This window comes from Heterodontus francisci, chromosome 2, assembly GCF_036365525.1.
Source record: "Heterodontus francisci isolate sHetFra1 chromosome 2, sHetFra1.hap1, whole genome shotgun sequence".
Classification (NCBI taxonomy): Eukaryota; Metazoa; Chordata; class Chondrichthyes; order Heterodontiformes; family Heterodontidae; genus Heterodontus; species Heterodontus francisci.
In genome coordinates this window covers 84,988,803-85,014,209 of record NC_090372.1, presented here as the reverse complement: position 1 = coordinate 85,014,209, position 25,407 = coordinate 84,988,803, and the positions used below count along the sequence as shown (strand labels likewise).

Here is a 25,407-nt window from a genome sequence, read left to right as displayed (position 1 = left end):
GTAATTTTCACTTTCATCATGATTGAGGTGACCTGGAAATGATAATTGGTCAGGTTTTATAATGGGCTGGTAATTTGGTCAAACAGTGAAGGTGCAAATTACCCCAGCAACTCTTCAACAGAAAAACTTCGATGGGAAAATAAGAAAGCAAATCAAAGACAATCCACATCCTGTGCAACAATTAGGTTTTTTTTGCACATACCAATTTCTTAATCATCTTTAAACAATTTTATACATCTTTCAATTGCTGGAACGTTTTGAATTGTGCTGGTGGACATAGTTTTTCTCAGAGTTTTCTCAAGTTAATTTAGAGTAGTGCTGACTTTCTCATCAGAGGAGGAAAACATCTAGAAAAATCACATTGTTTTTATCATGATATCATATACAGGTGACTCAATGATATTTTTGTGAAGCAATGATATGTTTCAACACAAACTATGTCATCAATTACAGCACTAGGCAAACAGAGAAAAAGGACTTGCAAAATATTTGTCATTAAAGTCAGGGCCTCTTCATTATATTTGTAAAGAATTGTTTGTACATTTATAGTGTGAGCCTGTGACAAGGCCTCCAGAACTGGTAGCTTCTTAATACAGAATGAACCTAACACAACAGTAAACAGCATTCTTTTTAAGAGTTAATATTACACAAGGTATATTTTGTATGTTACTCTATGTTTAAATAATGCAGTTGGTAAATTGTCACTCTGAAACCTTTTGTACTCAAGGTTCCACATATCACTTTCCATTTTCTTTACTGAAGATAAGATTTCATCACAATTAAGAATTGAAAATGAGCGGCTCACTTTTGTCAGCACTGAAAGTATTCTGAACGCATACACACACACACACACACACGCAGTACTGTCTATTTGCTATTAGTAGTTACATTATTTCAACAAAGTGAACAGATTTATGGGGAGAATGGGGACTGTGGTGTGATGGAAAGCCCGATTTCTTGAAAGTTAATTTCACAGGCAACTTGTAGTACCATATGAGCTTTTGAACAGTCACCATTAGCTCATGCTTGTTTTTGGCTTATCTAATAGTAGTGATGATTGCTTAGTGGGTCTTATGCTAGGAAGGTGGCCTCAAATTAATTAATATCCTTATTGTACTATAAGATTAGCTGAATCTTACCAGAGTTTTGCTGCAGAACCTTCTTCGAGACTAACAACATAGGTGGTTCAGTGGTGGATATTCTTCCTTAGTTCCTGTATTGCAGCTGGTGCTGACACAGTCGGCAGGATTTTACCACGGGTTTCAGGACCCTGGGACGTGCCAACAGTGGGCCCATCTCAGCAATTTTACCAGAGGCAGCCTCCTAATTGCTGCCTCTGGGCTAACCATCCAATTAAGGACAGTGGATGGGATGTACATGCTGCCGGTCCAATCAGACATTCGGCAGCTCTGTAGCCTCAGCAACCCTACCTGGAGAGGTGGGCACTGCTGAGGAAGGTCGGGGATTGAGAGGGTGCCAAGTTGGAGGCTCCCTCAGAGAGTTAAGTTTTAAATTAAAGATTGGAAGGGCTAAGCAGGACCATTAAGGTCATTGGAGGGCCCTCCTTGCCCGCAGCCCCTTCTTTGGTGCACGGAGCCTCTGGCTCCGATGGCCCCACAGGCTGCTGCAGGGATGCCACCTCCATGAAGCTGGTGGCCTCCCCACACGGTGAGGGGCCGCTCGGCTGCCAGTGGCTCCAAGGAATTGACCCTAAGTGGGTCGTTAATTCTTTAAATTAGCTGTCTGCTTCCCTTCGGCGGGTAGCTGCACCGGATCCAGTCCTGCCATTAGGAAACTTTCCTAAATGTGGGACTGCGTCAGGGAGCTATTCCAGTGTGGCTCCCCGCTATTTTCCCCCATCCCTCTGCTTCACAGCCCTCCACCACGAGGCTGGGAAAACCATGCTCAGTAATTCAGAGTTAATGACTCATGTTGGAGCCATTCAATGCCTGCTAACTGATAAAAGCCTCTTGAACCTGTTCAGATTCAGTGTGATATGCTGATCTAAGGATAAGACCAACATAGAAAAGCAAGTCACAGCCTCACTTCATACCAAACATTGTCACTGAATAAAGTGTGTCATAGGACTGGTTAACTCCCACTGGTCAATAGATTTAATGTTTGAGCAGTAGCCACATTTCAGCTATTGGGAAAGATTGAACAGGTTGGGGCTTTTTTTTTAGATGAGAGAAGAATTGGAAGACCTGATAGAAGTTATTAAAATTATGAATGGGTTGGAGAGGGTAGGTGTTTGCATTTAGGGAAAATCCAATACTAAGGGCCATAAATACAAGAGTCACTAATATATCCAATAGGGAAATGAGGGGAAATTACTTTACTCGGAATTGTTCGAATGTGGAATTTGCTACCACAGGAATTGGGTGAGGAAAATAGCTTCGATGCTTTCAAAAGGAAACTAGACAAGTAAATGAGAGAAAAGGGAATAAAAAGATATGCTGAAAGACTGAGATGCGGTAGATGGAATGGGTGGAGACTGGTGAGGACTATAAACACTAGCACAGACTGGTTGCCCCGAATGGCTTGTTTCTGTGCAATATATTCTATGTAATTCTATGTAATTTCCTAAAATATTCAGAATGACAGCCATACACGACACATGACACAGTAAGCATGCATACTTGTGGATCGATATTTCAAGTTTTGGAGGATACCAGAACATCATTTGGTGCAGAAAAGGCAAGAAGGTGGAAAGTTAATCACCCTGTCCAATATTTAGTGCCACTGCCTTCAATGGTGAAGCAAATGACATGTGATCTGTATGATACAACCCATTGTGCGCTCCCGGCCAAGATGTTTTTTTACCCTGACAAGGTGCTGGCCAAATAACAGTGACAATATGCATTACAAATTGATCCCTAGTCCACATAAAGTCTGGTAATGTTTGGCACTGCTTGGTATGTAATGAGGCTGTGGGCTTGGTTTTCTGTGTTGGCTGTGGCCTCTAGTTCAGCATGTCGGACAGAATTTGAACTTAGATTTGAGAGATGAAAAGACAATGGGGACGAAATTGAACCCTGTTTTACCCATTTCCCTGGCATGAAACAGGAGGATGAAGGTCCAATTTTGTGAGGCTATGTCCGATGTCCCAAGGAAGCCTGAAATACATCCAATGCTATATTGCCATGCAAACTCCAACTAGTTTTTCCAAGTCTGCAGCAGCTGAACCAGTGGTTCTTAAAGAGACCATTTGGAAGTTGCTAAAGACAAGGTGAGTAAACTTTTCTTCATTTACCTTAATGTGGAGCCAGGAAGAGCAGAGGTGCTCTAAGACCTTGTCTTTGGCAACCTCCAATGTTTAGCCTCCTGGTTATCACAGCGATCCCAGCATTTGCACCCCTCCCTTTCAGCCCCTGCCCCACCCCCCACTGGGACTGATCTGAGGGCCACTGGCAATGTCTGAAAGTCAGCTGATTAAGCATTGGGCCAGACTAAAAAGTTCACCAGTTTCTGAAACCTGAGGACCAATTTTGGGCAATTCTAGGATAGATTTCTTTGGGCAGATGTGGCAGTCGTGTTGCCTGTTCTGCACCCATAATTGGACACTAAGCAATTTCTCCCCCAATGATTTAACCAACTGTAGCAGACAGTAGCATTACTTTACAAATATTAATGCACATTAGTTATTAATTGCCATGGATTATGGATTGGTTAACAGACAGAAAACAGAGAGTGGGAATAAACAGGACATTTTTAGGTTGGGAGGCTGTAACCAGTGGGGTATCACAAGGATCAGTACTTCAGCCTCAGCTATTTACAATCTATATCAATGAATTAGATGCGGGGACTGAGTGTAATGTATCAAAGTTTGCTGATGATGCAAAGTTAGGTGGGAAAGTAAGCGGTGAGAAGGACGGACAGAGGCTGCAAAAGGATTTACTTAGGTTAAGTCAGTGGGCAAAAATACAGCAGATGGAATTTAATGTGGGGTAAGTGTCAAATTATCCACTTTGGAAGGAAAAATAGAAAAGCAGAATATATTTTAAATGGCGAGAGACTGAGAAATGTTGGTATTCAGAGGGATCTGGGTGACCTTGTACACAAATCATAGAAAATTAACATGCAGGTACAGCAACAATTAGGAAAGCAAATGGTATGTTAGTCTTTATTACAAAGGGATTGGAGTATAAAAGTGAAGAAGTCATAACTGCAATTATATTGGGCATTGGTGAGACCCCACCTGGAGTACTGTGTACAGTTTTCGTCTCCTTTCCTAAGGAAGGATATTACTACCCTTAGTGGGAGTGCAGTAAAGGTTCTCTAGACTGTTTCTTGGGATGAGGGGATTGTCCTGTGAGGAGAGATTAAGTAGACTGGGCCGATATTCCCTGGAATTTAGAAGAATGAGAAGTGATCTCATTGAAACATATAACATTTTTAAGGTGCTTGATGGGGTAGATGCTGGGAGGATATTTCCCCTTGCTGGGGAATCTAGAACTAGGGATCACAGCCTCAGAATAAGGGGTCAGCCATTTAGGACTGAGATGAAGGGAAAGTTCTTTACTCAAAGAGTTATTGATTTTTGGAATGTTCTACACCGGAGGGCTGTGGATGCTCAGTCATTGAAAATATTCAAGACAGAGATCAATAGATTTTTGGTCACTAAAGAAATTAAGAGATATGGAGCTAGTGCGGGAAGGTGGAATTGAGGTACAGGATCAGCCATGATCATATTGAATGAAAGAGCAGGCTCGTAGTGTCAAAAGGCCTACTCCTGCTCCAATTTCTTATGTTATTATGCTGTTAATTGCAAAAAATTGAGCAGCGCATGAGCCCCAGTGATACATTTATAAAACCCATGGAACCACTCCACATAGCAGCATAGTACCTTTGATTTTGTTGTTCCTGTGTATTAGCAGGTTGAGTTTGTTCACTGGGTAAGTATATGCCTCTAGGCAGGTAAATAGATTTGATGTACGTATCAGCCCCAAGCTAATTAAATGACAGAACAGGTTCGAGGGGCTGAATGGCCCATGCTAGTTCCCATGTTGTAGGATCAATATATCCTCAGTTCTGCATTTTCTTCCATATTATCAAATAGTATCTTAATGGCTGTACCAGAAAACCAGATTTTGAAGACTGTCCACTTCTTCCTTTTCCCCACTGTAGCAGCAGTGTAATGCTTTTCATTCAGATTAATTGAGAAGGAAGAGGATTATTTTTCATTTGGATCATTACTATCTTAAAATATGGCTCCTATTCATTACAGATAATGTATTCTGCAATTGAAAAAGTATTGCTGCAGTGTTCTGGGGGAAACTCTTACATTTTTTTTTGGTTCTCTTTTTCAGGGTTTCTTCCGGAGAAGCATCCAGAAAAACATGGTTTATACTTGTCACAGAGAAAAAAACTGCGTCATCAACAAAGTTACTAGAAATCGCTGCCAGTACTGCCGATTGCAGAAGTGCTTTGAAGTGGGCATGTCTAAAGAGTGTAAGTTCATATTTAGTCTTTATCTTTTTCCATTTTATAGGAAGTGCAGTTTATCCCCAACAATGGCCTGATGGTGAAAGGCCAGCATTAACAACAATGATATTGGAGAACTCTGGAGAAAAAAAGAATTGTTAGGTTAAAACATAGATTCACTGACTAACTCTGACTTATTTTCAGAATATTCTCATTGCTGCCGTGGTTCATTGTGCCTGGCCAGGTTGCAGTTCCAGTGTATCTGAATGCAAAAAGGCACTATGGTTGGGTTGTGGTGAGAGGAGGGGAAAGCAAGAGGTGCATGCTGACACCATCTGCAGCTTGGAAATCAGAAGAGATTGTTGTATGATTGACAAATGGGCTATGAGAAGGAGGATTAAGTATGAGGATAGCATCATTTTCAGTGGTTTTGTCCTGGCGCTGACCACGGCCTCGGTCGTTGTCACTCCACTGATTACGACCACCGTCTCCTCCATTGGGGTAGTGATATGCAGTCATGCCTGTCCCCCTCCAACTAGGTTTTACTGCCTCCAGTTAAGCAGCACTTTGTCCTGCAAGAGAGAGGGAAGTGTGTTAGGGAGTGTGGTGCCATATGTTTGGCTGCTGTGGCTGTCGTGTTTGAATAGCTGGTAGTGTGTGCAAGCTGTGAGATGTGGGTGTGAGGCTTGCAGCATTGGTAAGTGTGTGAGGGTGAGGTGAAGCTGTGAATGTTAAGTATGAGCTGTGATTGAAAGACTGTTGATAGGTTCTGGTGATACCATTGACCAGAAACTGAACTGGACCAGGCACATAAATAGTGTGGCTACAAGGGTAGGTCAGAGGCTGGGACTTCTGCAGCGAGTAACCCACCTCCTGACTCTCCAATGCCTGTCCACCATCTACAAGGCACAAGTCAGGAGTGTGATGGAATACTCTGCACTTGCCTGGATGGGTACATCTCCAACAACGCTCAAGAAACTCAACACCATCCAGGACAAAGCAGCCAGCTTGATTGGCACCTCATCCACCACATTCAACATTCACCCCCTTCACTACCGACTCTCAGTGGCAGCAGTGTATGCCATCTACAAGATGCACTGCAACAACTCACCAGGGCTCCTTTGACAGCATCTACCAAACCCGCTTCCCCTACCACCTAGAAGGACAAGGGCAGCAGTTGCATGGGAACACCACCACCTGCAAGTTGCACTCCAAGTCACACACCATCCTGATGTGGAACTATATCGCCGCTCCTTCACTGTTGCTGGGTCAAAATCCTGGAACTCCCTTCCTAACAGCACTGTTGGTGCACCTACACGTCATGGACTGCAGCGGTTCAAGAAGGCAGTTCACCACCACCTTCTCAAGGGCAATTAGGGATGGGCAATAAATGCTGGCCTAGCCAGCAACACCTACATCCCATGATCAAATAAAAAAACTGGTGAATGATGAAGGTGTGGTGCATCAAACAGTGTGTGAAGCTAGTGGTGGGATATCACATTTGAAGATACATTCACTGACCTTGTTCACACATGTGAGGTCATTGAACTTTTTGCGGAACTGCATCCAGGTCCTTGGGGAAGACTCTTGGCATTGACTGCCACAGTTATCTGGTCCCATTGTCTTCATACAATTTGACTGGAGGGTTCCCTTTCCCCCTGTGGATAGATGACATCTCTCCTGCTGTCCATATTCTGCACCAAGGCCTCCAGTGCAGCATCAGAAAATCTTCAAGTCTGATTTCTGCCTTTCTTTTGTGCCAATTTTGAATGTTCCCAATGACAAAATCACTTTTAGAATGACTTCTACCACCATGTCCAGCCACAATGCACCTCCTCTTTCAGAGGCTTTAACTTGTACTGCCCTCTCATGATGTTGAGCCCCCTGCTCAGGCATGCAGCCACTCAACAGCACACCTGGCTGCAGGCTACAATCATTTAAACTAACAGCAGAATGAAGTTTGTGTGCTGCATGCATCGGAAGCAATGAAGGTGTGGTACTCCCGCATAGCAATCCCTATGCCTGTTTTCCAGCCCTGCCTAATTTCATGTTCACTGTCTCCAGAGGAGGCCTCGCCCAGAATTTCTCCGTGTCATTTGCAAGTAGTTTCTGAAGCATGGACTGGTAATATTGGGTCACAGAGAATTTGAAATATGCCTTGCTAGTAAGTTATCCCCCTCATTAACATTCCAAGGTTTTAGAACCTGCAGAATCATTGGTAAAGAGCACAAGCAGAAGGATACTGGGCATCACAAATGAGTCAACTGCACCATCATCCTGCATACCACCTATTCAGGGAAACAATAAATGAAATGAATTTGATGTGTTAGGAGATTGGAAATTATGTAGATCAGCGATGAGAGCAGCTGATGAGTGAATGGAACATGGTACAGAATAAGATATGGCAGCAGAATTTGAGATGAGTTGACATTTTTTGAGAAGACTGCCAGGAGAGCATTGGTGTAAATAGGTCTAGAGTTGATGAAGGCATGAATGAGGGCAGTTGAACTGAGTAAGTGGTGAAAGCTGCTGATTTTAAGATGGAAATAGGCAGTCTTTGTGACGGGAAAAAATATACTTTGGAAACTCAGCTCAGGATTGGGACAGGATGGCTAGATTGTGAACAGTCTGGTTTAGCTTGAGACTGGGAAGGGGGATGGAGTTGGTGGGAAGGGAACAGAGTTTCTAGCAGTGACCAAAGATATTTCTCACTATCAGATTCCTTATAAAGTCGATGTTACAATTAACATCAATGTTCTCTTGCTTTGTTTCACCCATTTCTGGCCATCTTTGATAAAACAATGAGTGCTGATGACCTTATTGGGCATACTCACATGAAAAAAAAAATCACTGAGGTTGACAGTGTAAGAGAATTGAATTAACATTAAATCAGTTCAACTTCTTTACATTGTCCAGCTCAGTAATCCTTTCAAGTCAGTATTCCCAATAATGTCATCAGTTTTCAGTAGTTAAGCAAAATTATACTTTTTAAAATCAACTGAAGTGGATGGAACAAAACAAAATAGAAGGATGGTAATGGCTGACAATTATTTTTTGTATTTTAAAAGGAACTAGCATTGGTGACAATCACCTAGAAATCCCACGGCAGTTTTTTTGATCCACCACTGTAACTTCAGGGGCAACATTGGTGAGCCCTAGAGTAACAGTGTTTTTTTTTATTCATTCATGGGATGTGGGTGTCGCTGGCCAGGCCATCATTTATTGCCCATCCCTAACTGTTCTTGAGAAGGTGGTGGTGAGCTGCCTTCTTGAACCGCTGCAGTCCATGTGGGCTAGGTACACCCACAGTGCTGCTAGGAAGGGAGTTCCAGGATTTTGACCCAGCGACAGTGAAGGAACGGCGATATCGTTCCAAGTCAGGATGGTGTGTGACCTGGAGGGCAACTTGCAGGTGGTGGTGTTCCCATGCATTTGCTGCCCTTGTCTTTCTAGTTGGTAGAGATCATGGGTTTGGAAGGTGCTGTCTAAGGAGCCTTGGTGCGTTGCTGCAGTACATCTTGTAGATGGTACACACTACACACAGTGTAAACAGACATTTACTCAGGGTTTCTGCTAATCTTCGGCCGAAGTTATGGGAAATTATCAAGAGAATCCCCAAGGAAAAATTCTACCCCAGTGTTTTTTAGCAGAAAAGAAGACATGAACCTCATTTTCTTTTTGCATTGAAATGGCATAGTACTGCTAGAAGTAGGTAGAACTTAGAGTTTGGTTTGCATCCCTAAAAATGAATCAGTTTCTTGTCATTTTATGTATGAATATTTAAAACATTGTCATTTATACAAATTAAATATTTATATTTTATGGTACACATTGCTGAGACTGACATATCAGTTTTTAAAACTCAAAAAATGGAAACTTAATCTGTTCACTCAGAATTTGCTAAACTCTAACCAACATCACAAAATTACCAAATTAGTGTTTTATAGTAGTTACTGGAATACAAGTCAACTTGTACATAATGCTTAATAGTTCTAGCAGCAAGTGTCAAAAATTAAACAAAACACCAGTGAAAGTATAACCAAGTTACAGAGAAACAGTGTGAAAGAAAAAGAACTGGATACGAGACAACCGGTAGAGAAAAAACATTATCGAAAGGGGGGGAAAAGAGTAAGAAGGGAACAAAAAGTTGAAACCACGACAGTAAAGTGAAAATGTTCACACTCTGAAACTGTTAAACTTTTAAACATTATATACAGCGCCAATATAAGTCATTCATTATGCATCACAGATGTTTAACAAGTTGCAAAGTTGGTGCACAGACTTCCAGTTTATTAATTTTGTTTTAAAAATATTTTTGCATGTTTGTTTTTCAAACATTTATTTACTTTGTCATCCTGTTTCTTCAAAAGCTGGCTATTACTGTGTTGTAAATATTTGATGTGTGTACTCTTAATATTTTATTTCAAATGTAATGAAAGGTCTATTAAACATTTATAAAGCTGTTATACTGAAACCTTGTACAAAAAGTTACATAATCCCTTGAGGAAGTCTTTCAAAGCACATACATACTTCTGCTCACATAGCACCCATGATTTTCTGTAAGGTTCCTAAATGTTGAATTTTGTGAAATTTAGCCAGAGAAAGGCATATAATTGTCAAACATTTCCGAATTTATTTTCTTAAAAGTTAATGCTCTGCAGTAATCTCTCAATGCTTGAGGTTAAATGTAGCCTCAAAGTTCAGTCTGAGAGTGGAGAATAATTTCCTAATTCTGGGCTGAATTTTACAGACGGTCCGGGTCAGGGGGGCGGTGGGAGGGGCCGGAATATGCCTCCGGGAGAGGCCGGCTACAGACCTCGATGCCAGGAAGGCCTGTCCTGATATTTCAGGCAGCAGCGAGGCCTCATGATGGCCCCCACCCCCGCTCGGTGACGGGAGCCCATTTTAAATATTTAAATTAATTTAAATAAACGAATGAAATAACTTTTTGCTCCCGCCATCTGTTTCGGAGCAATATTGGTGCCGGTGGCTGGCACTCCTCGTCCAGGGATCCGAAGCGGAACACTGGTGGGGAGAGTGGGGGAGGGGCGGGCTCACAGTCATCTCATTAGTGTAGGGGATGGTGGGAAGGAGTAAAGTGTTAAAGCTGAAGCACTTTGAGGAAGGAAGGTCAGGTGCACAAGGTGTTTTAAGGGCGGGGGGAGGGCAGGTAATTAAATCTATGTTTATTGGGGGGCTGAGATAGGGTTAGGATAAATTTATTTAAGTTTTTAAAATCAACCTGTCTTTAAATATTTTAATTGAAATGGAGGGCTCGAAGCCCTTTGAAAATGGCATCAGCACCTGCGCAAAGGCAGTTGACGCCGTTGCCGGGGACGGACCACCCGTCCCCTCCACGTCATTGGGGTGGGTGGTATGTCCCGGCTATTTAAATGAGCCGCCGTGGTGAATAACTCGGCGGCTCTGCGATATGTAGCCCGCGCGGGTGGACCGTCATTGTTTTCGCCAGCAGCCGATCTCAGCGGTGGGACCATAAATTTCAGCCCTCTGTTATATCAAGATAAGTCTGCAATGGTAATCATACTTTTTTCAGTCATCAGTGTTCATGCTGAGCTCAACCTTTGGTACCCCAGGGAATACAATCTATAGACTTAAAAACCATGGTTTCCACTATTTTCAATTCTGTTCCATGCTTCCAAATACATCACATTAAATACAAGTGCTGGATGAAAAGAAAATCACTAGCAGAAGTTTGGTGAAAATTCTTGATGAGTTGTATAATTTTTCTTAACTGCTAATCTATGGTATTTCCTCATTCATTAATGTAATAGAGAACATGTATGCACTTAAGCTGTTTTGGCCTGCTATGTGACAGCTTTAATGGGGTTATTTAGACATGATATCAATACAAGGGAAATGTGACCTACTTCGACTGCATAGCAGCAAATAAACTGTTTCTAATCCAGAAGAGAAAAAACTTCTTCTCCAATTCATGTAGACCATCTAGCTTGCAAGTAAATTTTGATGACATCTAGCCTGCTACTGTAATGTGTTTTAATCATCTTTATACCTTGCAATTTTGGCATTGTTATAATATGATTTTTTTCACATTAGCTTCTTCGGTTTAAATATACTTGAATAGCCCTTGTGGCATTGATTAAAATCTTCTCCCAATAATACATCTGATAATGCTCCTGTGAAGCACCTTGGGATGTCAAAGGCGCTATATAAATGCAAGTTTTTGTTGTTGCCAACCATAGTTAGTTTTTAAGCTGTGCCTCCTGTCTCTGGATGTTTTCTTGCAGGTTAAGCACCCACAAATGACTTGTGTTTTCAGAACCCTTTCCACACATTTCCAGATGAAAATCAGCATTGACTGGACCCATCTTCACAAAATTCAAGATATTTTACAGATGAGAAGGCCCATTTTGCTTGATCCATCCACAAAGACCCTAATATCCTTCTGTAGTGTATTCAATTTCAACACCACTCCTACTCACAGAAAGCAATGCTGCCAACTTCTTCCCTTCCTCACTTCTCTTCACCCACTTCCCATCTCCTTCAGCAGTACTCTTGCCTGAGTCCTGCTAATTCTGACTGCTGCACACTGTGGAAAGACATTCCCACAAGCGCAGGAATTCCAGTGAATGGCCACCAGAAGTATGTAGAGTCGGCAGATCATTACTTCAATCAGTGCTGATTTGATGCCAGTGCTGCCATTTTGGAGCTCAAAACTCCAGCTCCCCTCTCTTAATCTTGCACAGTTGAACACGGTTTCAGCAGCAGCAAGAATTTAAAGGGATCATCAACTACTTTGCTGACTGATTTATTCTGGTTGTTGCTTCGATTCTACAACTGTTTTGTGCTATCTTTAGTTGTTTCAAATTGCAAAAGTCGACAGGGAGTAATGTGGCATGTGATGAAAGCATTTCTATGATGTCAAGGCTTCTGCTTAAACTAGTTACTCCCAGATGTGGGTACGCTAGTAGGCATTCCCCTTGGAATACCGCATGACTGGGAAATTGAACAGAGGCAAGCAGCTGAAGGAAGAAGCAGGAGGGACAGAAGGACTCTCAGCAGGAGGCCATATACGCCCTGGGTGTTCAGGAGAAGTTCTCCTTCCTGAACCTTAGTGAGGAACAATGTGTGAGACATCTACACTTCACTGAAATCTCACTGAAATCTGCCACCTGCTGCAGCCACAGCTGCAACCTCAGAACAGCGCAAGGATCACATTGCCATGGCGATGAACTTTAATGCCTCTGGCTCCTTCCAGGATGGAGCTGGAGATATTTGCAACATCTCAGTTTACCATCCACGGTTGCATGAGGGAGGTCACTGATTCTCTCTATTCAATGAGAGCTAACTACATTTCATCCTCTCTTGGCAGAGAGAAACAGGCAGAGTGAGCACATGGCTTTCCTGGGATTGCTGGCTTTCCCATGGTGCAGTGTGCCATTGACTGCACATATATTGATTTGCGAGCTCCACATGTCACCTCTGCCCTTTACTGCAACCGAAAGGTATTCCACTCCCTCAGCATCCATACACAGAGAACTGTGCAGATCAATGCCTGATATCCTGTCAGCTGTAATAATGTCTTCATTCTCTGGAAGTCAACAGAGCCAACTGCATTTGAGCTTCCATGGAAAACCAAAGGGTGGCTACTGACCACATGGCTGAAAACACCGGTGCGCAACCCATGCACATGCAGAGCATCCATATTATGAAAGCCATACGTCTACATAAGATGTGATAGAACAGACAATCGAGGTGCTGAGACAACATTTCCACTGCCTGGACCACTCTGGAGGACCCCTGTAGCACTTGGCAAAGTGGGTGTCAAGCTTTGTTGTGGTCTACTGCATGCTGTACAACCCCACCATCATGAGGGGACACCATTTGCCACCAGTTATATGGCGAATAGCTCAGGAGCAGCATCATGAGGAGGAGGAGGTGGAGGCTGAGGAGGATGAAGAGGAAGAGAGGAGGCCACCAACACACCCCTTTCTGGATGGGCTGTCGGTGAAGAACACATCTGAGTGTATTAACAGTAACCGCAACCCCAGTTTCTCACACACCAAAGTTCCGCACCTTACCTTCCCTCTGTTATTGACCATCCCAGCATCCACTTGGCCACAATGCAAAAATAAAAGCCATCACAAAATAAACATTCCAAACCAAATCTATGAATGAAATCATTCCATAGTGTACATAAAAATCAACTATTCACCCTTGTGCATGCCCTCAGTACCTGTCTGCTGTGTGCCTTTGCCTGTCGTAGAGCTCCTAAGTTCCTACTCCAGTGGCTGCAGCATGGCTGGGGCTGCTGACTTTCAGTGGAGAAAATTGCAGATTGTCTTGGAGGACGACCTTGAGCAGCTCTGGGTCTGGAAGGCCCAGCTTCAGATTGCACCGTCTCAGCCTGGGCAGCAGCAGTCTGGGCTGGCTGACTGATAGGCAACAGCAAGGGCACTGGCAGAGTGGGAAGGTTGGGAGGACAAATGCTGTCTCTCTCAGAGAGGACATGCTCCTTGGAACCTGTGCCAATCCCCTAGTAATCTGTTGGAGGGCAGATTGCTGGACTCCTGTGACCCTCTGCAAATCCCTTAGCATGCTGTAATCCACAGTCATGATGACAGCAGTCTAAGCTTGCATGGCAGCAAGCTGATCTTGCATGACTGAGGTCTGAGCTTTCACTATAGCTCTCAGACTTCTGGTGAAAGCTGCTTGTGTTGAAATGGAAGTTGAGCTATTGGCCATTCGATGCTGTATCATGTTTGTGTACACAAGTGTGTTAATGGAGTTGGCCACCACTTCCATGCTGGAAAGGATGGCCCTCCAGCTCTCTGCAAATCCCTGTACCAAATTGCTGCTGGTCTCCTCCAAGCTCTTTGACATTGACCGCATACTTTCTGGCAGGTGTCCCCATGCACCAAGCATTTTATTGTGCATAGCCATCAGCCCCGTCACAGTGCTCATCTGAGTCCTCTGCAGTAGAACTTATGTGTGACCGTGCCATCCAGTGAGCTGGCACCTGTGCTACTCTTGTCCCTGCTTTGCTGCTGATCACTCGTGCCTGGGTCTCGCCACATACAGATCCCACCTCTATGCTCTCATCTAAATTGTATGCAATGTCAGTATCTGAGCTGGTGGCTTCATCATCACTGTCTTCTTGCTGTTCCTCCACTGCCTGATCAGTTTGCACCTCATGGGTAACTGAGGAAAAAGGCAAGGGGTGAGGCTGTGGTGTGGGGAGGAGTTGGGTGGGAGAGTAAGACATGCATGCTTATGCACTCTGCAGCTTGTAAATCAGAAGAGATTGTGGAATGAGGGGGAGGTGGGATGTGAGAAGGAAGGTTAGGTATGAGGATACTGTCTTCTTAGATGGATTCAGCCCCTCCGCTGGCCATGGTCTTAGCAATGGACATCCCTATAATGATAAGCACCATCCTCTCCATGGAAGTGAGGACATCCAGGCACGTCTGTCCTCCCTCTGGTAAGTTCCTGCTGCCTCTGGTTGTGTGCCACCTTCTCCTGCAAGAGAGAGGGGAGTGTGTCAGTGAGTGTGGTGCAACCTGTTTGTCTGATGTGGCTTTCATGGTTGAGTAGCTGCCAATGTGTGCAAGCTGTGAGGTGTGGGTGTGAAGCTCACAGCAATGCTAAAATTGTGGGGGTGCAGTGTAGAATATGAATGTCAGGTATGAGTATTGAGTGACAGATATTGTTAGTAGGTGAGTGATGGGAATGTGGTGAATTGAGCAGTGTCTGGGGCTAGTGGTACAGGTAGTGGGATATGGCATTTGAAGATGCATTCACTGACAACAACAACTTGTATTTATACAGTGCTTTTAACGTAATAAAATGTCCCAAGGCACTTCACAGGAATATTATACAGTAAAATTTGACAACGAGCCATATAAGGAGATATTAGGGCAGACATCCAAAAGATTGTTAAAAAAGGTAGGTTTTAAGGAGCATCAAAAAGGAGGAAAGAGAGGCAGAGTGGTTTATAGGGGAATTCCAGAGCTCGGGGCCTTGAAAGCTGAATGCACTGCTGCCAATGGTGGAATGGCTAAAGTCCATGATGTTCATGAGGCCAGAATTAGAGGAGTGCAGACATCTCAGAGGACTGTGAGGCTGGAGGAGATTACAGAGATAGGGAGGGGCAAGGCTATGGAGAGATTTGAAAACAAGGATGAGAATTAAAATCAGGGATGATAAAAAGGCTAGAATTGGAGGAGTGCACATATCTCAGAAGTTGAAGGGCTGGAAGACGTGAGGGTGGACGAGGCCATTGAAGTATTTTAAAACAGGCGTTGCTTAACTTCGAGCCAGTGTAGGTAGGTGACGTTAGGGGTGATGGGTGAACAGGATTTGCTGCAAGTTAGGACACAGGTAGCAGAGTTTCAGATGACCTTAGGTTTATGGAGGGTAGAATGTGGGAGGCTGGTGTTGGAATACTCAAGTCTGGAAATAACAAAGGCATGGCTGAGGGTTTCAGCAGCAGATGAGCTGAGGCAGGGGCACAGTCGTGCGATGTTACGAGGTGGAAAAAGGCAGTCTTAGTGAAAGCGTGGGTATGTGGTCGGGCATGTGATCTTAATCACTTGTGTGAGATCATTGATCTTCTTGCAGCACTGCATCAAGGTCCAGGGCTTGATTCCTATCATTGACCTCCATGGCTATCTGCTCCCACTGCCTTCTCAGCACTTGTCTGGATGGCCTCTGTGGATGTAGGAAATATCTCTTACTTTTCACCTCTTCCATAAAGGCATCCAGTGCACCGTCTGAAAACCTTGGGGCCCCATGCTCTCCCATGTTGGTCCATTAATTAATGTTTCCTGGTTCAGATTGAGCTGATAAAGGACTCCACGCACCTGCTCCATCCACAATGCACTTCCCCTTTAAGAGTTGCAGACTAGCTTTAACTGGTGCTGGCTCCCTGTTCAGGCATCCAGGCAGTCAACACCATGGTTAGCACTGGCTGGATACTGCTGCCATGTAAAACAACAGGCAGCACGAAGTTCGCTTACATTGCAGCCAGCAGGCTCAGGCTAATTGCGCATCATGGCCCCCACATCCAGTTCTACAGGTTCTCAAATTTTGCTCCCAATGAGCCAAGTAACACAAAATAAATGACAAGAAAAGAGCTCAAAGTTCTGGGTAAGCAAAATAATCAAACTGCTCCTCTGTTGGTTCACCTAGTTGAAGTAATCTTTTGCTATTTCATACAGATCAAGAAGATCGCAGCCACAGTCCCTTTTCTGTACCTAGTGAGCTGATCACAGCAGGGACAGCAGTGACTCTGGTTTTGGGTAAGGGGTCGTGCTCCTAATCACTGTCCAGCGACTCCTGCTCAGTTAGCCTGCCAACACTCAACACAAGCAAAGAATGGCCCAGTGATGGCGCAGAGTTCCTGGAGCCATGTAACCTAGCAAGGAGTCAATACCTTCAGGAGAGGAGGAGGACAGTAGAAAAAGGGGAAAAAGAGAGAAGTAAGCCAGGGTTATAGTTTGACCAGGGTTATATAGTTTGACCAGTTTTTGAATCATTTCTAGGAATGTATCATGAGTCAGGGTCTTAATGGAACTGTTTCCAGCTCTATCAAAATACATTGATCACTCTCAGATTAAAGTACTTCTTGTCCTTGAGATTATGGATGCTGATAAAGGTTCAGTCCTCCAGTAAAGCAGCTTTGATGGAGGTGTTAGCTGACAGACTGCTGCATCATCCTTGGCCCTGAAAATTTCTTCTCCTCGCCTCAAAAATCCAACCAAAACTTCAGTCCTAAATTAAGCAGCCTTAAAAGTGGAAGTTTTCACTGATATATTGCTTCTCTCTCTCCGGATGTGTGTGTGTCAACATCAATCAGCAATGAATTACCCCCAGTGCAGAATCAGTCCTTTTCAAGCAATCTATTGGATGACAAATCGGCTACTCTGAAAACCTTCTTATTAGAAGGTTTGAGTTAATGATTGTGGTCATAAAATACTTACAATTCTATATCGCCACACTAGCACTGCCTATTCAATCATTAATTGAGGTTTCGACAGAAACACAAGGATCAGCTTTGGCTCATAAGTCAGCACTGGTGTAGTTTTATGTGGCACTATATCAGATACTGATTTAAGGCTTTGGTTCAGGCCCTTACAACTTCAGCCCTGTCTCATTGCGTCACGTGACTATTGCAATTTCTAATGGGAAAAGTGGAATTCCCCTAAATGGATGGAGGGAAGGAAGGACAAAGGGGAATAAGTATGTGTGTGAAAATATCATTCTTCAAATAATATTTGTAACTTATGAAACCAATTGGGTTAGGTTCATTCACCGAATGATGCAGATTAATGCATCAGGTGAATTTTACAGTACTTACTACCCAGATTGCCGAAACAATCCATGGTTAATGCCTTTGAGGTGGGCCTTGTTTTCCTGATGAAGAAGTTTCTTCTCTCCCAAATTGTACAATGAGTACCTTACAATTAGAAAGCTGTTGGTTCTGCTGTTAACTTGTCCACAAAAGACTAGCGTTGAATTCAAAGAGTCATGAATAAATTACTACAGCAATAATAGATGATGGCATTGCTATATGCAGTTCAGTTTGTACTTGTCGGAATAGGGTTAACAGCTGTGAGCCTCAGGAATGCTTACTTTTACATAAGAATAAGATTATTTGATTGAGATTCATGTCAGAGGGATTAGAGGTTACTTCAGTTTGGCATTACATTGATGTCATAGTGCTGGCAAAGTATTTGTCAGTAGTGGCAACAGTTGCCCCCAGTTGACTTGTTAGGACAATGGACTGTGTCTCAGGAACATCAAAAGTTGCCTGCAATTGCTTCACAAAAATATCTTACATCTTGTACCTTGTTATGGTTGTGTTTTGGCTAAAACTGCAAAGTTTTCCACTCTACCAACTGGCTTGCAGAGTTATTTGTCGCCAAGAGGGAGCAATCCTACCCTCCAGTGACATATCTAAGCTGCCAGGTTGCAAGCTGCTAATCATTAACAATGCTCTGGGGTTCTATGGGCCTGTATAGTTCAGGTATCTAATTACTGAATCTACCACAGAGGGTTAAATTGGTTCTGAGCTTCCTTGGCTAAGCATGTCATCTTGGAGCCAGATGGACTCCAAACAGATTTTGTTTATCTTCCTCCAACGACAGTAACTAGTTGCTCATCAAACTGTTGGAAAGCACAGATTTCAGCTCTTGATAGATGGATAATAGTTACCAGGAGTTTGTCATGAGCAGCATCATGAGCAGCACAACTCGCCATAAAACTCGTCAGTGCATTGCCACCATCATCCTGACTGCAGCATGGACATGTACCACACTCCACTGAGCAGAGGTGTGGAAGTTCAGCAACCCCTGCTTGCCATTTTACAATCCAATGCTGGTTGGCACCCAGTCCTAGATATAAGAGTATTTATTCTCATACCTAGCCCCCAGCTAATGTCTTAAAGCAGCTTTCTTCCAGATTGGACAGTATTGGAGTTTATAGGAAGTTGAGAGTTGCCGAAGGGAAAATACCTCCTTGGCAAAAAAGAGTTTTTGCGGCAGAGGAAAAATAGAAATTCCAAATGAGATCAGAACAGATACTAAGGCCACTAGTGTTCATAGATGAATAAAGGTTGAGCGATCAAAGTAAGAGGTGGCAATTGTTGTTTTGATTTGCAAGATACATGGCAAAGCTGTGTTTTGAAAATCATGGAAGAGATCAAGATTCAGATGTTGTATTGAATAAAAATTATAAGCTATGAGACTTAGGACAAGTTATCTTTGAGGAAGATTGAAATATCAGAAAAGGATAAATAAGGAGAAAGTAAGCTGAGAGACTTATGTTCTCATGAGTGGATAGGGTTGGATGATAAGTGGAGGGGATTATTATGATGAAGAAAGAACATAAAGAGATGGAGAACATTAAGTTAATGGAAAAGGTATCAGATGATAAACCATCAACTAGATAGCTGTTACATAGTTTTGGTGGGAAGCCACAGTAGACTCTGACAGAGGTTTTACATATATCCAAGACAGTGTCATGCAATTCATCAAAATATTCAAAAGCAAAGCTTCAACGTTATGTGATAACATCAGAAAAACAGTCCTGTCAAAAAAACATTCTCCTGATCATGGATTAGATCAGAACCTTCAAGATGATGTTTAATTTGATAGTTAGCAACAGCTTCCTTAACTTAGGACAATAGTAATAAAAGAGTAATAGTTGGCAGTTACAAGAGTGAAGGGAAATTGAACCACACTTAATGGGCCGACTTTTCTTTTCCTGCCGCCGGGGGCAGCAGTGGGCGAATAAAATGGCGGCCTGCACACACAGGCTGCACGCTGCCGCAATCTAGTGTGCGCAGCTCATTTAAATATGCAGGGCGGGCTAGCCCCCAAATCACGTGGCGGGCCGGGCTCTGTGACGCTTGAATGGCATCAGCTGCCTCTCCGCAGGTGTTGGCACCATTTGTAAAGGGCTGCCAGACTTGCACATTTGAACCCCATACCCACCCCCACTACATTGTAAATAAATTTCTGACCCATACCCACCCCCCCCCCCATACAATGAAAATAAATCCCCCCCCACCCCCCCGAAAAAAAAACATTGAAGATTTGACCTCTCTCCCTCCAACTGCACAAAGTGCAGAGGTCACCCCTTCCCCCCGCACCCCCAGCACCTCCCACTACACTAAGAATCCTATGTGCGTCCATTCTCTATGGCGCCAGCTTTTCCTGGACAGGAAAGTGAAGGTGCGTGAGTGCCACCCATTGCATTGAAGGTCCTGGACAGCCGGTAAGATCGCAGGGAATTGTAGGTAAATGTATTCAGGAGGTTTATTTTAAATATTTAAAGTTGGGTCCCATCACCGAGTGGCGGGGCAGCCACCACAGAACCTCACCACCACCGGGAAGATCAGGCCCAGCAATCCCAGCGTGGGACTCCGTGGCGTGCCACTACTGCTACGATGCTCCAGCCCTCCCTGCCACAGAGCCCGACATCGGGAGCTCAACAAAATTCAGCCCAATGGATGTGGGGGAGAGGTGACATACTAAAGGTAAATAATTTAACAATATTATGTAAAATATGCTCCTAAGAAGGATGTAACTTTATTCGAAAAAACTATGTGTGGTTTCTCTATATTTCTTGTGCATGGCTTTTTAATGTTACATGCATATAGCGTCTTTATATTTCCAGTATTGCTCCTCTATTATATATGAGTTTTCCTTCTGTACTGCCTTCGTATGGCAACTCTATATTTACTGGGTTGGATTAAAAAAAACTGTACTAAGGATAAACTAACTGCCAGGTGGACAAATGCCTAAGTTTAATATGCATAACTTCAAGCTGAAACAACTCTCAAATCAGTTGTAGCCAATATAATGTATTGTAAACACAAGAAGATTATGCAGCAGATAGAGCCCTTCCCTTGTGCTGTTTGGGACCGGTCGTCTTGTGTGGTAAAAGCTGAAGTCTGATGGCGAGAGGGGTTGAAGGAAAGTTAGATGTTAACCCTTTGCTACATTGAATTTGCTTTGTGCTTACAAGTCAGAATTTCATTTTAATGTCTATAGAATTTTAAAAAAGTTAATGAGCAATAGAGGATAATTTGCCTAGGGAGGAAAGTTATGAATATTTCTATAACTGGCATAGTTACATACTTTGAAAAAGGGATTTCATTTTCACTGTATTCTTTAATAGCCAGCATACATACTCATGCTTGGCTCGAGTTAAAAATATCCCTTTTTAATAGGAACAATCATTTCCTGGAAACCAGCATCTGTACTAATCTATTCTGGTACTAAATCTATTTTGTACTAAATCAGATCGGTGGCAGGATCTTCTTTGATGGATAGCCAGCTGCTGTTAAAGTACTTATTGTTCAAGGATGGGTGCCAGCGCAGTAGCAGGCAGAAAATGGACAGCAGTGTGAGATTAGCACAATACATAACTATCAGCCATTCATAGTCAGAGCTGTAGTACCAGATGCTCTTCAACAGATTTTTGGCATTTGATTAAATACCACACAATCTGTTGCTAATGAAGATTATGCCAAATCATTTTTAATGCGAGACTGTAGATATTTTAAGGAATACAAATAGAGCACTATAGTAAGAATTCTTAGCTAATTCTGATGAAGTTGATGAAATCACTTTTCATGTTTACTACATAATCTGCAGACATTTTTTTATTGACCATGTATCTCAGGTAAAGCCAGTTTTGAGTCTTGATGTTACAGTGTTAAACTGGTACTTTAGTCAGTCACACTAGTGGGATTATATGAGCTAACTATTTAAATAAGTTAAACGTAGTTTTACCAGGCTTGGTTGGCATTGCTGATGTCATTGCGTTGAGAGAGGGAGCAGAGTGGCTGCACATGGCAATTGTGTGAAGTAAAAAAAATGTAGTTAAAGCAGTTATCATATAAGTAGTTCAAACCCCTTTCCTGTAGTAATCTCCAATCCATACATTTTTGTGCGTATATGTACGTATGTACATATACGTAAATTATTATTGTTGATGCTGCTGTTCAGGGACCATTAACTGGAATTTACCTTTCAACTCCTCCGCCATAATGGTGCGATGTGGTGATTGGATGTGTGATCAAATTGAAGGCGATCAAAAGGTTTTAAAAGATCATAAACTATCTCTGCTTTCATGCGTACCATCAAATACCACTGGTACTTCGCATCATCATGATGTTGTTTGGTGGTTCCATCAAGTGAACCACATTTTGTTCGGGAGGTTTTGGTGTTGCTTGTCACTAAGTTCAAAGTCAGTATATACTGTAAAGCCCCAGCAACATATTCTGGGGATAAAGCAAAGGTCTTGTTAGATGACCATTAAATATATTTTAACATACTGATATATGTTCCATTATACCTTATATAATTCACTTGCACAGCAAAATTTGCCAATAGTTCATGATGTCATATGTGGTCTGTTGTCACTTTATGCCTGTAATGGGATTATAAAGCAGCTTAACTGCCTTAAAAGGAAAAGTATCAGTCCCTAGAAATAATTCTTCAATATAAAGGAGGTTATTGTATTTAATCCTATTATTAATTTGCATTTTACTTGACTGAATAGCGAAAAGTATTTTCAACCCACTTGGAATCAGTAGGCTACAGCTATACTTCCTTTCAGAAGCTACTTTGCAATGATTGTATATACATTTTTTAAATAACATTCAATGTAAAGCCTTGCCAAGAATCTCATTGATCAGAAACTGCAGGCTGAAATTGAAGAATTTTACAAAGGCCTAAGTTTGAATGGCAGGAAGTGAATCAATAAGCAGTTGAATTTGGAGGAGCAAATCTCCTAGCTGTTTTGCAGTCTCTAGTTATGTTTTGGTACACTTGAAAATGTGGGATTGAACAGGTCCATGATTGTGGCGGTATCCTAAATCTCACTGTGAATGTGAAATTAAAAAATTCAAAAAAGAATCTAAAAGCTGGTTGGAGAGCACCCTGATAACATTCTGAGGAATTTGAGACTTTTTTTTATTCTTTCATGGGATGTGAGTGTCACTGGGAAGGCCATCATTTGTTGCCCATCCCTAATTGCCCTTGAGATGATTGGACAAGTTGTAATTCGGAATTTGTTTCTTAAACTCTGATTTAAACTTACAGAATAATTTTTTCCTTTCTTTGTCTTGTTATTAAATAGAATAAAAAAGCTTGATAAATAATTTGCATTTATATATCACCTTGTTGTGGCCTCAGGATGTCCTAAAATGTTTCACACGCTATGGATGTTAAGGCCTTGGAGAGGGCGCAAAGGAGATGTACTAAAATATGCCAGGGATGAGGAACTTCAAATATATGGAGAGATTAGGGAAGCTGGGATAAAAATAGAAAATGCTGCAAAGAACTCAGAAGGCCAGGTAAAACAATCAGAATTATTACTTCAGGTTGATGACTTTTCACCTGAAAAGCTGGGATTGTTCCCAGAGCAGAGAAGGTAAAGAGGAGAATCAAGAGCGGTGTTCAAAATTATGTGAGTTTTTAATAGAGTAGTTAAGAAGAAACTGGCAGGAGGATCCAGAGGAAATAGATTTAAGATAATAAGCAAAGAAACTAGAGGAGAGATGAGGAATTGTTTATACGCAGCATGTTGTTATGATCTGGAATTGACTGCTGGAAAAAGTGGTGGAAGCAGATTCAATAACCACTTTCAAAAAGGAATTGGAAAAGGAAAAGTTTTCAGGGCTATAGGGAAAGAGCGAGGGAGTGGAACTAATTGGATAACTCTTTCAAAGAGCCAGCACTGGCACGATGGACCAAATGGCCTCCTTCTATGATGTAAGATTCCATGAGTCACATCGCTGAATGATTTTTGAGGGGCTAACACTGTTATGCAGGTGAAAATAGCAATCAGCAAATGAGATGAATGACTGATTAATCTATTTTTATTGATGTTGGTTCAGGAAGGACTGTTAGCCAGTACATCAGAAGACCTCAAAACAGAAAATGCTGGAAATATTCAGTAGGTCTGGCAGCATCTGTGGAGAGAGAAACAAAGCTAACATTTTGGGTCGATGACCTTCTTTCAGAACTGGAAAAAGTTATGTAACAGATTTTAAGCAAGTGCAGAAGCAGAGAAGGGTGTGCGAGACCAAAAGGGAAGGTCTGTAATAGGATGGAAGGCAAAGAAGATTACATGACAAAAGGGATAATGGTGCAAGGCAAGAGGAAAGGGTAATAGGACAAGTAAAGAAACAAAAGATGTCTAGAGGAGGTGTAAATGGGAAAGCAGCATTATCATCAACAGCTGCTGTCCAAAAACAATTGAAAAATACAAAAAGAGAAAAAACTGGGGGCAGAGGTTACGATCTAAAATTGTTTGAGTCCAGAAGGTTGTAAAGTGCATGACCGAAAGATGGAAGTGCCATTCCTTAAGCTTACCTTGAGCTTCATTGGAACAGTGTAGGAAGCTGAGGACAGAAGGGTCAGAGTGGGATTGGAATGGAGAATTCTCCTGTCAATCTCAACTGTACTTGCTTAAAACCTGTTGTATCTCTAACTTTTTCCAGTTCTGTTGAAAGGTCATCGACCCTAAACGTTAACTCTGTTTCTCTCTCGACAAATGCTGCCAGACCTGCTGAGTATTTCCAGCACTTTCTGTTTTTATTTCAGATTTCCTGCATCTGCAGTATTTTGCTTTTTGCCATGGGATCTTTTACATCTACCCGAACAACCAGATGAAGCCTTGGTTTAACGTATCATCTGAAAGACGGCACTTCCAACAATGCAGCACTCCCTCAATCTTTTAGCTTAAATGCAGAATAATGAGGAGTGTGGGAGAACTGAAAAATCAAATAAAATTTGCAACCAAGTGTTATAGTATTAAAAGGGAAGTGCTCCCTGGTTCAGCTAGAAGTACACAACATTGTGAATAAAACACTGCTTAACAGGAACAGCTTTCTATTTCTGTGCTGCCAGCATGGGATCATGATCATATATTGGAAAATTGATTGGGCATGGCTCTTGATTTGCCATTTACCACCAGCACAAAGCAGAAAATTTACCCTAATAGGCTTCAGACTGCACTGTGAGGAACCTTGCAACGTGTGCAATATATTTTTAAAGAAACATTGGTGTCAAAGGAACTTTTTGGAGCATTGAGCCATTTCCAAAGTTCCAAAAAGACCGTAGAATATCCCATATCCCTTAATAGCTTATTTTCCAAAAGACCATCCCATTCCCTGTCTGCTTTCACTTCTTTGTGAACATTCTGTTCCACACATTCACCAGTCTCTGGGCTGAATTTTATATGCACGGCGCGGGTCTCAGCAGCTGCACCGGAAGTGAATGCCTTTGCCGTACGAGGGAAATGTGGCCAGCCAATCACAATCACGCGCCGGGGCCTGTCCACTGTGGGGGGGGGGTGGGGGGGCAATAAGGTGCCAACCTCGGTGTCACCTGATGGAAAGCAGGTGCTGGCGCCATCTTTAAAGGGCTGCCGGCTCTGCATGTAGTGTTGCCTTGTTCATTCAGATCGCCGCAGCTGCAGCGTTCC

At 42.6% G+C, this 25,407-nt stretch overlaps 1 protein-coding gene across 3 annotated transcripts in view; it reads left to right on the top strand.

Moving 5' to 3' along the window:
- The window catches only part of LOC137385126 (retinoic acid receptor beta-like), a 258,678-nt gene that overhangs the window by 76,701 nt on the left and 156,570 nt on the right, over window positions 1-25,407 (top strand). For all 3 annotated transcript variants that reach the window (XM_068059951.1, XM_068059931.1, XM_068059941.1), the window contains exon 3: window positions 5,310-5,451. In XM_068059951.1, coding sequence (XP_067916052.1) covers window positions 5,310-5,451 — 142 coding nt within the window. The remainder of the gene's footprint in view (window positions 1-5,309; window positions 5,452-25,407) is intronic.